This window comes from Zymoseptoria tritici, chromosome 13 (genome assembly GCF_000219625.1).
Source record: "Zymoseptoria tritici IPO323 chromosome 13, whole genome shotgun sequence".
In the NCBI taxonomy this organism is placed as follows: domain Eukaryota; kingdom Fungi; phylum Ascomycota; class Dothideomycetes; order Mycosphaerellales; family Mycosphaerellaceae; genus Zymoseptoria; species Zymoseptoria tritici.
Window position 1 is genome coordinate 498,611 of NC_018206.1, and position 13,326 is coordinate 511,936.

The 13,326-nt window shown below is 53.0% G+C and overlaps 3 protein-coding genes across 3 annotated transcripts; 2 read left to right on the forward strand and 1 right to left on the reverse strand.

Annotated features, from left to right (window-relative positions):
* Positions 1-550: 550 nt before the first annotated feature.
* On the reverse strand, positions 551-3,329 carry MYCGRDRAFT_77796 (uncharacterized protein; the record flags this gene model as incomplete). The annotated part of the gene is made up of 2 exons (XM_003847718.1): positions 551-875; positions 940-3,329. The coding sequence occupies 2 exons, from the start codon at positions 3,195-3,197 to the stop codon at positions 551-553; spliced, it is 2,583 nt and encodes an 860-aa protein (XP_003847766.1).
* Positions 3,330-4,862: 1,533 nt separating this feature from the next.
* MYCGRDRAFT_77797 (uncharacterized protein) lies at positions 4,863-6,663 on the forward strand (the record flags this gene model as incomplete). Its single annotated transcript, XM_003847530.1, has 6 exons — positions 4,863-5,163; positions 5,223-5,423; positions 5,479-5,564; positions 5,694-5,799; positions 5,855-5,998; positions 6,065-6,663. 6 exons carry the CDS (start codon positions 4,998-5,000, stop codon positions 6,661-6,663), a joined length of 1,302 nt encoding a protein of 433 aa, XP_003847578.1.
* Positions 6,664-7,405: 742 nt separating this feature from the next.
* On the forward strand, positions 7,406-8,953 carry MYCGRDRAFT_77799 (peptidase M28; the record flags this gene model as incomplete). Its single annotated transcript, XM_003847531.1, has 1 exon — positions 7,406-8,953. The coding sequence occupies one exon, from the start codon at positions 7,406-7,408 to the stop codon at positions 8,951-8,953; it is 1,548 nt and encodes a 515-aa protein (XP_003847579.1).
* Between the last annotated feature and the right edge of the window lie 4,373 nt (positions 8,954-13,326).

A 13,326-nucleotide genomic window follows, 5' to 3' on the forward strand; every position in this document is an offset into this window, starting at 1 on the left:
CACACGGCGACTGACGGAGAACTTTGCGCTGCGCAGGTCCTTGTGGTAATACCGGCGGCTGGTGCCCTCGAGGCCAAAAGTGCTACACCGCCAACGACAACAAGACGATTCTTTGTTTGAACTGCATCAAACACGGTGGTGAGTCGAAATCGATTTTGAAGCTCGAAGAAAAAAAAAACGCCGGTGAAGATGCTGATTTTGAGAAATTCGATTACTGTAGGTTACTGTACTGCGGATACCGATTGCTGTAATGGCAATTGCATTGGATTGAAATGTGTGCGCAAGCCAAAGCCTCCCTTGGGAGAGAGGGACTCCGCCTCGGACACATTCATGTCCTGAGGAGACTAGGAAACGATCGGCGTGGAAAGGACGACAGAAACGGGTATCATTATTTTTTACCAAAGAAAAGGATCGTCGTGCACACTCGAGGACAAAAACGCCGGTCGTGTCGATGCCCAAGTCAAACCAGATAAGACGCAACGCTAAAGACAAGCAAGTCAATCATTCCCAACCTTTCGTCGTGCTCTTCGTGTCGAAGGAGACGGGACACTCATCGCCCACCGCCTCTCTCCAAGTCTTCCTCCGCCTCTCGTTCCCGACTCACATCCTCTCGTGCTCGAACGCCATCTTCATGGCCCAACAGCACGGTTTCCTCATCCGCGACTTCGACTCTTCCTCTTCGCTCCTCGTCCTCTTCGACCAGCTCGAACCCTCTCCTCGTCTCCGCGCTCGTCGAAGGCGGGAAAGACTCGCTCGCTAGGTATGAGTCTTCGGCGGCGCTGCGAGGCGTGCTACCGCTCGACCGCGCGAGACTCCTCACCACGTCGCCTTTGCAGATGGGACATGTTCGTCTTCGGGTTGTGAGCCAGGGTGTGCTATTCTACACGTCAGCAAGGTGCACTCTATCAATGATTATATCGAGAAGGGTTTCGAACTTACATGCACTCCGCGTGGAATTCATGCCCACAAGGCAGCGACATGACCCGACTGACTCCATCGACATACTCCTCCAAGCAAACCACGCATTCGCGCTGTTTGCCACTATAACGACGACGCCATTCAGCGAGGCCACTCGCGCGCTTTTCTTCCAATTGGTCAAGAGTCGGACTTGCGCTGTCAGTTGAGAGCAGGGATGAGGACGCGGGAGGGATGGTGGAGGTGGTGCGTGATCGAGGACGAGGAGGGCGTGTGGTGATTGGGCGGGAGGATGCTTGTAGTAGAGGCGTGGTAGTTGTTGGTGAGGTTGGTGAGGTAGGCACTGCGGTGGACATGGCCGGTAGGCTGGCCGCGGCGGAGATTTCAGATTGAGAAGAGGACGTAGTGGTCGACGGCATGGTCTGGTAAGTTCGGACGGGCAGGCGTTCCACGACTGACTTTGGTGCGCGCCAGCGGCGGCGACGAATGCGAGAGCGGAGGAGAAGCATGGCGTAGACGATGGTCAACGTCACGAGAGGTGAGACGACAAGCACGAGCAGCGTGTCGAAGAAGGGAGAGGTAGACATGGATGCTGGGGAGAGGGTGACCCAGAGTCCTTCGTGATGAGGTTCGTCATCGCCTGGAGCAGTTTCGCCGTCTGTGGGCGGGAGCAAAACGTCGGCATCGTTTGTAGAAGAGGCGGAAGCGGAATGACCTTCGGCGAGACGTGATGAATCATCGCTCTGGCCCGGCGTGGAGAAGAACAGCCGACCGAACCAGCTGCGTGATCGCCCAGGGTGGCCATCTTGATATGTCTTGTGCGAAGTTGAATCGACGCTGTCAGATTCGGATCCCTGTTGAAGATCGACTGCGGTGTGCTGTGACTTCTTGTATTGGCCGCTGCCGGGTGTGATCCTACCACCTTGCAAGGTAGATGTCGAGACTTGGCTCGTCTTCGATCGTGTAGCAGATGTAGAGCTTGCTGATGTCGAGATACTCTGCTGGCTCTCCTTTGCTGCTGCGACCAAATCGGGATCTCTCCAGTCCTGCACGCCAATCATGAACCCATCTCTGTTTCCACTTTTTGGCTGCGTATCGCTCTCGGAGGTGGATGTCAACGCGGTCTTGACGACCTTCTTGACACCATCATCCTCGAGCTTCTTCTGGGAAGACCAGTCAATCTCCCCACTGCTCGGTGGTCGTCTGCTATTCTTGGATTTGGTGGCACTCCCCGTGAAGAAAGAGAACCATCCTCGATGGATGTCAGTTGTCTCATCCTCATTTTGTGTGCTGGCTTCTTTGACATTCTTCGCACTGGTAGTCGAAGTCGCCTTCGCCGAAGCCGTGGTGCTTGTGAGCTTTGCCTTCTCCGTCTTACCTCCCTTGCCATCAACTTTGACGGTCTGACCGAGTCCATCATCTAGATTCCCAGATAATGCACCAGACGGCATTAGACTCGATAGTAGCTGCGCCGTCATGTGCGAGATGAATACCGAAGGAATGGTGACGTTGGACGTATCCCCACGAGCGTACATCGTCACCAAAGGTCCACCACGAATGTCATCTCCCACAATCAATGCAATGCCACCTCTTCTCTGCACCCACTTGACCTTTTCCAGAAAGCCGCATCCACCTCGACTGAGCAGCACGACCTTGCCTGCAATCTCCGCGCTTTCCTGTAAAGACTGAATGTCCGCATGCGCCGTCTTCTTGCCAGTCCCAGCTGGCTTCCCAGTGTCTAGCAGTGGGTGATGGAGATGGTCGTCTGTGCCGTCGTGCTCTGTCGGTTGTGCCTCGTCATTATCCTCCTCGTCTTCGCCCTCTTTCAGTGATCGCCTCTCCTTGCCCGTACTCGCCATCATTTTCTCCGCTGTTGTGCCCTTCACGTCGGCCGGAATCTTTTTCGCTCCGTACCACTTGCCATCCTCCCAACCTGGAACATCACTGCATCCCAACTCTGCGCCAGCGCCTGAGCCACCTCTTCCCAAATGATCATCTCCGAATCCACTTCCGATCCATAGCTGGCCACTCAGACTCTTCGAGGGTAGTAAAGGACCAAACGCAGCAGGTCTGGCAAGGAAGTTTGTGGAGTTGTCATCGGTAATGCTGATGATCGCCGAAGGAGGGAAGAGGGAGGAAGGCGTGTGCCAGTAGTAGGAGTTGTAGTTCTCTTGCGTAGATGTCTCTGCGCGGGAAGAGCCTATCCATGGTCCGATGGCGAGAAGAAGGAGGAAGGCGAGGCAGCAGGAGATAAGGGTGAGCAGGAAGCGTAGCGGTCGCATGGTGGATTATGTTTGTCGAGGTTGTGGCGAAGGTCAGAAGGCAGCCAGCGAGACCGGACGCAGCTGGTCGGCTTAGGTGGTGAGAGATCGCATCCAGAAGTGTTGGAATGATCGTATCGCTGGGTATGCAAGAGACGGTGGTGCGGGAGCGAGTGGATTGTGAGAAAGCGATCGAGGCGTTAGTCGTCGGTAGGAAGTGGGGTCGATCGAAAGTCGAGGTGATCGTGAAGCTGGAGACGGGAGGCGAGGTGGGATGAATCACGCGATGAGGAATTCGACTTCCTTTCCTATGACTTCAGAAGCGAAGCAGCTGACGGTAAGAACAAATCGGAGAGGAAATGCACAGGGCCAGAGGTATGATGGAAAAGACCAGGATCACTGGATGATGAAACGGCAGCTTGTTCGAGGGACTTCAGTAGCATTTTGATGGGCTACGGTATAGAATGGTTCTAAACACTGTCAGGAGACCCCGTCTGGAGAATCCTTTGGACTGGGCGGAAGGCTTCGATCCGCGACACCCGTTTCTCCTTGATCTTCTACGAAACACCCCACCAGAGTTGTGACGAGCAGCCCGAGAGCATCACGTGTGACATATATGTGCCCTCCCTCCCACATGCAAGCATGCACCGAGGCTTTGCTGAAGTCGCATGATTACATGAGAGACGAGCGACGCACCTTGCCGCAGACGTTGAACGCTCGACGACTGAAGTCGAGGTGCGGAATCACTTCGCGGTGCCACGGATGCAGTGCTTCTGTTCGCACGGGATCTGCTCCAGGAAGTCGACACCCCGCTGCCGGCACTCGCGAATCGGTCATTTGGTGCGTGCACAGGTCGATGACGACGATGTCAGGAGAAGCTGGGAGCTGACCTGCAGTGTTGAATCTCACACGCAAACCGCAAACTCGGACGGTTCACTGCCAGTCAGCACAACGACGGTCTGCGAGCGGTATGTGTATTCTCCAAGTGACCAAACCAAGACGACAAGATGCAATCTCTTCGACGCGACCGAGGAGGGAACCAAGGGATATTTGAGTTGACACGAGCCGAGATGTCGCACGCTAAATTGTACATGCACTCCACACCACCACATCTCTTGTATATGCAGCATGAGAGCTATAAGACTGCGTTCGCCTCCTCCAGACAAGACCTGCCACCGACGCCTACATGCATGACTGAGCTCGTCAGTCGTCACCAGCTCATCATGTCGCCGTCTCCCACCAGTTCGTCTCCTGTCCCGCATTTGGACGCATTCGGCTCTTGCGTTTTGGTTCGACTAGATCAACGCTATCGCTCTTCCCGCACCACAAAAGTCAATGTTGCTCGCTGATCCGCACGCTTCTTCAACGCGAAAACCGGTAGCCATGACGAATGGGCATTCAGGCCAAGTCGTCGATTTCAGTCCAGCCTTTTCCGCGCTTCCTCATCTCTCGCAAGTTCTTCATCAACAACCGAGTACCGGTCCAACGTTCCTGCGGCTGCGAGCTTGTTTCCTTCCGTCCTTCTTCCTCATTTTTCTATTCCACCACCGTGCCTACCTCGCAGATCCCATGCGTTGCTGATGCTTGAATCGCGTGTTTACCTTGTTCCTCCTGGCTCCTGGACTTGACCTCTTCTCCGAATCCTCACGAATCCTCACCAAACACACAACACATCGACCTCACAGCCTTATCTACCTCATCAGCTTACCCGCATTCCTCGCATCTATCGCCCTGTATTCATTCTCTACAACGGCGCCCTCATCATCAGTATTGGCGACACTACAACACACCTACCGAACTCACCTCTGATCCACCGTCACAATGGTCATGGACAATCCCACCCAGAACTTCCACTTCAACATACCCTTCCTCGGGAACTCTCACAAGCCGACACACAGAAATGAGCTCCGCATTCCATTTCTGGGCTTCCTGCCAAACAAAACCCGCAACCACTTCATCGCCATGGTAGGCGAGTTTATTGGAACGTGTGAGTGTTTTCCGCATTCGGTCCGCTTCTCTCACTCCCGCTGACAGTCTTCAATGCAGTCCTCTTCCTCTTCTTCGCTTTCAGTGCAACCCAAGTCGCCAACGCCGCCGCGGCCGGTGTGCAAGACGGTACGACAGGTACTGCCGGTACCAAGAATGGCATCTCCCAGGTCCCAAATGCCAGCACGCTCATGTACATCTCCCTGGCCTTCGGTTTTAGTCTGGCCGTCAACGCATGGGTGTTCTTCCGTATCAGCGGTGGTGAGTACAAGAGGCGGCATTCCGTGCGAGCACACACATTGACACCACGCTCCAGGCCTCTTCAACCCAGCCGTCACTCTTGGAATGGCCTTGATTGGAGCCGTCACGTGGCGGAGAGCTGGACTCATCTTCATTTCGCAGGTACGCATACCGAAGGGCAGGAGGCCTGTAGCCGTCCGAGATTGTCTCTCGGGCGATGCCAGCAGGTCTCAGTCTGTCCTTATACCCTATGTCCGAACCACTGCTGACCCTTCCGCCCTTCTGTTTTAGGTCCTGGGCTCCATCGCAGCTTCGGGTATCGTCGCCGCTCTGTTTCCCGGTCCTCTGAATGTCACCACCACGCTCAACTCAACGACCTCTATTACGCGAGGTCTCTGTATGTACAAAGCTTTCCATGTTTTGACGTCCTTCGCTAATCTTGCTCCTCGCAGTCATCGAAATGTTCCTCACCGTCGAACTCGTCTTTACGATCTTCATGCTGGCTGCCGAAAAGCACAAGGCAACTTTCATCGCACCCATCGGAATCGGTCTTGCACTCTTCATTGCTGAATTGACTGGCGTCTATTTCACCGGAGGTATGTATCGGCTCTCATTCATGCTCTCCAATGCCGTCACTCGCTGACGAATCTACTTCTTCACAGGAGCCGTTAACCCTACCCGCGCTTTCGGCCCCTGCGTTGTCCTCGGCTCGTTCCCTGGCTACCACTGGATCTACTGGTTGGGTCCGCTTCTCGGCTGCCTCGTCGCTGTCGGCTTCTACCACTTCGTCAAGACGCTCGAATACGAAACCGCCAACCCCGGACAGGACTTCAACGAGCACGAGGCGGACGCTTTCTCATTCGACGAGGAGAACGCCGCGACCGGAGCTGATGTGAATCGTCCCGGACTCATGGCGCGGAATAGCATGCCGCCGAACAGCATCGGTCAGGAGAACAGCACCGGGCATAATACCCTTTCCAAGAACCGAAGCAACGAGCCAAAGCCTGTCGTCGGAGCTTACGGTGATGGTGATACTGTGCAGGAGAGCAACAAGGTCGTCAGTGGAGGGATGGAGGTCGTGCAGCCGGGCGAGAAGACAAATGGTACGCCCAAACCCAGCAGGCAGAGCAGGGTGGACGGTGCGATCAGTGAAGAGGACGAGGAGAGCTTGGAGGGCGAGCGATCATATGAGCGTGGTCCTGATGCGGAGAGTGGCATGATGCATCCTGGCTTTGGCGGCGAGAAGGAACGTCAGGATTAGACTTGAACGACAGAATAAGAGCTGGGAACATCTGGAACAGGCAGATGGCCGGCACACTGTACGACTTGCGTGACACGGCTTGACGAGCAACGAACGAGCGGACAACGGCAGCGCCGGATTGTGCGCGGCCGCACAAATCGGAGGATACAACAGCACAACTGTGACTTTGGGCAGCGAAAAAAGCGAGGCGTTCTTGACTTGGGGGAATGGAACAGGAAGAAATATACCCTGGTGCATGGAGTTGGTTGGTGGACCTTTTGCGGGAGCTTTTGGACGACAGCCCCTCGATGGCGGTGGAGTGCATCTATATCATCTTCTACCTGTACACATAGGCGTGGTGGATGATGGGTCCTGTTGAGAGTGGACGGGAGAGTATATACATTTGACGAGGACCTGGATACCTAATTTGACGAGCTGATGAGTACTTGCTACATCTTTGACTGCGCTTTGATCCAGGCTACATGCACCCCAGGAGCCCTTCTGCAGACTCTGGCACTGTCCCAGATACCGTTCCTTTGCACCCGTTTTCTTGCCAGACGGACTCGAATCCTGCGATATGCAATATCTGAGATCGGACGTTTCTCGGCAGTCTCGATAAGAGCTCCCAGCCACTGCGCATCGCATCATCAACATGCCGATAAGCTCTCGCGTCTCAGATTGAACGAGTCACACGACAACCCTCCTTCACCTTTACACTTCTCTTTTCTCTCATCCGACTCTCACTCCTGCGACCGTTCTCAAGATGGCGGTCCTCAAGCAAGCCCTCCTGTCCTATTCCCTCCTCTCCGCTACCGCCCTGACCTCCGCCCTCCCACCTCAGGCACCACTCCTCTCCACCTCTGCGGTCGTCGAAACCTCCTCCTCCAAGCTCCCGCTCGTCGACACCGAATCCCTCCAATCCGCCATCAACATCACCTCCCTCCTCTCCCGCGCTCAAACCCTCTACTCCCTCGCCCAACTCTCCTGGCACGACTACAACCACCCGACCCGCGTCATCGGTTCCGCTGGCCACACTGCGACCTTGGAGTATATCTACTCTGAACTCGCGCAGTTGGGAGACTACTATACCCTGAGTGAACAGCCGTTTCCGGCGTTCAGCGGGAATGTTGTGGAGAGTAGATTGGTGCTGGGCGATGAGGTGGTTGTGAATGCGAGTGCGATGAGTTTGACGCCGGCGACGAAGGGGAGGGAACCGGTTTTCGCGGAGGTTGTGCTGGCTGAAGGAGAGGGCTGTGAAGAGAAAGACTTTGGCGATGAGGTGCAGGGAAAGATTGTGATGGTCAAGAGAGGAATTTGCCCATTCGGCACCAAGTCCAAGAACGCGGGACGAGCTGGCGCCGTGGCAGCAGTGATTTACAATTCGGAGAAGGGACCGCTTGGTGGTACGCTGGGAAGTCCGGATGGGGATCATGTTGCTACGTTTGGCATTTCGAAGGAGGAGGCTGAGCCATTTGTGAAGCGACTCGGGAAGGGCAAGTCCCTCGATGGGATTGCGTATATTGATGCTACGGTTGAGACGATCCACACGAGGAACATCATTGCTCAGACGGTTGGGGGAGATACGGAGAACTGTGTCATGCTAGGAGCACACTCCGACTCTGTCTCAGAAGGCCCTGGCATCAACGATGACGGATCTGGAACAATGTCGTTGCTCGAAGTCGCAACCCACCTCTCCCACTACCGAGTCAACAACTGCGTCCGCTTCGCCTGGTGGGCGGGCGAAGAAGAAGGCCTCTTGGGATCAGACTTCTACGCCGCCAGCTTATCCGCGGAAGAGAACAAGAAAATCCGCATGTTCATGGACTACGACATGATGGCCTCCCCGAATTTCGCCTACCAAATCTACAACGCCACCAACGCCGCGAATCCCACGGGCTCGGAGGAGCTACGGGACTTGTACGTCGGCTGGTACGAAGCGCAGGGGCTGAACTACACTTTCATCCCATTCGACGGGAGGTCTGACTACGATGGTTTCATCCGCGCCGGTATCCCAGCTGGAGGCATCGCGACGGGTGCGGAGGGCGTCAAGAGCAAGAAGGAGCAGAAGATGTTTGGAGGTAAGAAAGGGGATTGGTATGATCCTTGCTACCACCAGTTGTGTGATGATGTGGGCAATGTGAATCACACGGCGTGGGAGGTGAATACGAAGTTGATTGCGCACTCTGTTGCGACTTATGCTGTGAGTTTGAAGGGGTTTCCGGAGAGAAAGGTTGGTGATGCGGAGGTTGAGAGTTTTGTGGGAGAGTATGAGAGGGAGACGAAGTATCATGGAGATAAGCTCTTTATCTAAAGGGAGAGTGAGGGATTGGGTATGGGGTTGGCGGTCTTTGTGCTTTCGGTGCATCGCATGTGTACGGCTGGCAACGAGCAAGATAGACAACATTGTTGGAATTGGGTGGGTGATGAGCAGGGAGAGGCATTTACGTGTGTGTACGGGAACAACGTGTCCGCGGTTGATTACAGCGAGACAGTACCTAAAATACAAGGAGAAGAACAGCATACAGCGCTTTGGCTGAATACAGTTGTTGATGATCCGTTCTTTCCAGACATATCACAACGACCACAACGGGATCTCCATCATCGAATCTCTATTGTAGAGGGAATACGAAGTCCTTGTTCGATATCAGACCGATGACAGCAACCACAACCCTAACCCTAAGACATCGACATTCTCTCTGAAACGCCCGTGAACGCATATATGCCGAAATGACAGCCGAACTCGTGCTCGTGCTCCTCCGGCCTTGATCCGAACACGAAACGCAGGGAGCGCCCGCCAAAGCTCGTCCTGATCTTCCAACGAGTCACTTGCTCCGATGCTCGTGGATGCCACAACTTGACTAGCGTGTCGCTTAATGCAAGCCGGGTCGAACCCTCCCCTGACGACGAGTCTCACAACGGAAAAAGGTCGCAGTCACGCTCCGCACGACGACGATATCAGAGCTGTTCAGCAGGAGGTGTCTTGACACCATACAACCATACGACAACGTCCGTAAACGGTCGTCACGTGTATTCGTAAGTGAATAAATCCGGTAAAGCGTGAAAAACGCGTGTGAACCGTGCAATATCTCTTGGCCGTGTCGCTCTCGTGTTAGTGAGCGGTAGTGAGGTTATCCGGTGCCCTCTAGCGTGTGTTGTATACCCTCAAACCCTCTAATGTTGTCACGAGCTCTTCAGATCTTCGTGTGCTTCGCGTTCTTCCTCTTCGAGTGCGACAAGCCCCCCAAATAGCGCCGGAAATACGTCTAGTATAAGTATTGCGACTAGCGGTTGGAGGATCAGACTAAGGAGTAGTGTCAGAGCTATACTAGGTGCGTGGCGGCGGTAATGGACGTCGTGGTAGTTAGTAACAAGTTAATGGTTTTGAAGGAAGTTAAGGAGTCGTCGACGTTATTGTCACCGCCGCTGCTGACTAACTAATATATAAGCAGATTCACCAAATAACGAATCTTCGAACTGGCCTCTGCACTCGACATTAGATCTATATCCTTCCGCTATCGCCTTAGACCTACTCCAGAGCTCGCTCTATCGATTGTGCTATAGCGCATGTTATTCCCTAGCCGTTGGCGATCCGCATGCAAGCCCTTTAGCAAGAGCGAGGCATTCTTAAGCACTATCTTTATAGACACCGTCTACTATATCGCTTCGACCTTCGGCTGGCTCGTTGCATAGCATCCACGCCTAAGGAGCAAGAGAAGGATAAACTCGTTCGCAAGGGCAATTAAAGAGGCTAGGGCAGGTAGAAAGATATAGGGCTTTATAGATAGCCATTTTTAAGGATTCTGTAGGCCTACTAAAGGACAACGGCAGCAGTATTCTGGGCATAAGAAGGCTCACGGCTACAAATACTAGGCTATTGTTACTCCGGATGGCCTGATCTTAAGCCTTATCGGTCCGTTTAATAGCGCTAACAATAACTGGAGCATGTATCTACAGTCTAGAGTCTCTCGACGACTGCGCCGGCTATCTGCTCGCAACTACTAGCCTCTATATCTATTCGGTAATCCGGCATATTACAGCAGCTTTAGAGTTATAGCTCCATTCAAACACTACCTTAGCTATAGTTACCTTACCGCCGCGCAGAAGAGGTTTAATACAAGGCTCTTAAGGCTCCGGATCTTAGTCGAGCACGCCTTTAGCGAGACTACTCGCAAGTAGACATACAACACCTTCTCGAAGCAGCTCTATGTTAGCAGACAAGCCGTTAGCCAGTTCTTTATTGTAAGTGCGCTGCTCACTAACTGCTTCGTATGCATAGAAGGTCGCAACCAAACGAGCGATAAATACATATATTTACTACCAAGCCTCGAGGAGTACCTCTACCTCGACTGCGAGTCCTTAGGGGAAGAGTCAAGCGATATTAACTAGCGATCCACCGCTAAAACGACTGTCCGGCTTCCCCTTAACACTCGTGAACGAGGAACGACTGCTCTAAGACTCTAAAAGTTGGAATATTAGATATCTAAAGTTTAAGCGGAGCTACCTCCGAACTCCGCAATTCAGGGTCTAACATAACAGCTGCAATTAATATAACACTAACACACCTATATTTACTTATTTCCTTTTCCTGTTGCATTTAATAAGATGCGTGCTATATTCCAAAATTAAAACGAGCAAAATCCGTTGTAGTTTAATAGAGATATTAACGACGAAGATTGTAACGCTAAGACTTAAGATTTCCGAGCTGTTAGCTTCGAATTTACGACAACTAACGACTCCTTATAGATCTACTACCTTCTACACGGGGTATATAGTAGCAATGCGACAACAAGAGCTCTTTGTAATATGTTCAAACTATAAGCAGCGCGAATTTAAGCCAAATCGGCCGAGAAATCATCGTATAAGAGCCTCCGAGGATATCGCTAACTAAACTCGTTTAAAGCTTCTAAATTAAAGCCCTCGAGGGGGTCTTTTTGCTGCGACAGAGCAAACAATTGCTGCTGCATCTGCTGCTGTATAGCTAACTGCTATTGCATCTGCAGTTGGACTTGCTGCTAGCTTCGCACTATGCCGGTAAGTGTATTTAGACTGCTCTAAACATCTACTAGCGTCTTAGTTACCTGCATAAGCTTACCGCCGTCGCCGCTGCCGCTGCCGTAATTGACTAAGAAGCGCTTAAACTCCTTCCTTATATTAAGGTTATTATCCTTAGCCGGCCTCTTGCTCTTCTTCTTAGCCCTTGCCGACATAGCACCTAGAGTCGGAGTTCCTACAGCGACTGATAAAGCAGCAGACGATAAACGTAAGGATGCTCGTAGTGTAGCAGCAGGGCTAGCCGCAGCAGTAGTGTCGCGAGCTCTGCGCAGAGTAAGTGTATTCGAGGGCGGCGGCATTAACGTCTCGCCCTTAGTAAGGTATACCTTACTGTCTAATGCTCTATAGTCTTTACTACCCCCCTCTTAATTAACGCCATTATCTTCGACATTAAGGAGGCTCTTCTTGAGCCCTTGCCGGACTATTATAGCCGCCCTTGCACGTTATAAAGCGGCACGCTCTTTAGCAGTCTAAGCGACAACGCCCTTGCGTTTAGCCGCCGTTGCACCGCGCTCTTCTTAAAACGCCATCTATTCCTTTATAGCAGTCGACAAGCCTGTCTCTTCCTCTTTACTAGTCTCGGTAGCAACGCTAGCTATATGCTCCTTCTACTCCTTCTCTATGCCCTTTACAAGCCTCGGAAGATTGCTGTGCAGCTAGCCGACCTGCTGCTCGAATTAAGTCGTTATAATGGCCTAGAAGCCGTCGCTAACGAGGTGCCGGTTGTCGAGACATATACGAATAAGGATCTTCTTCTACTCGTCGTCTATGCCCCTGTTGCGATGCCGCTTAACTACACTACCTTTAACATTACTAGCCGGTGTTATTAACGGTGTAGCACCGCCGAGGTCGCTATTAGTAACGCTATTAGCTGCCAACACGCTAGCTTGTGCACGGCGGCGTGCAAGGTAGCTCTTCTTGCTCTTTAGCGCCCGCGGAGCTACCCGCGGAGGTGCCTCTGGCTCTACCGTCTGCTCGATTAAGGGCTGTATCGGGTACGAATTCGGCTGCTAAGGAGGACGAGGTAGCCCTACCGCGTCCGGCGTAGGCGACTATGCGAAGGGGGTCGGTAAGGGCGAGGTTATCGACGGTCGTAGCGTCCGCTCTAGCGAGAATTTGACTATTATGGACTCTATGGCTTCTAGCGACGACACGGCGACACGAGGTGGACGCGACATACACAGAGCATAAGGTTAAAAGAGAGATAATGGCTAACTTAATGTGGTAGCAGCTAATGAACTATATAGGTCGTCGTGGCCGCAACAACAGTCGTTGCGGCTACGACAGCAGAGATTCACTAACATCCGTTTTTGGACGTTACGTAGTGCGCGCTATACCGGATATAGACGTTGTCGGATGGTTGTATAGTGTCAAGACACCTCCTGCTGAACAGCTCTATCACACCCAGATCGAGCATCATCTCGTCGTCGAGACGGATGTGGAAATCTGACCGGCTCACTGGCGTGACTGGCGTGACGGGACGTGGGATGAATTGGGAGATGACGACGCGCCCAACTGGATACAGTACAGTACGTCCTGGACTCCTGGTCCCAACGCGAGGACTACTGTCCATTCCCTGATGGTGGTACCGGCGATTCCGAACTATTTCCATCTGTAAACGAACGATACGTC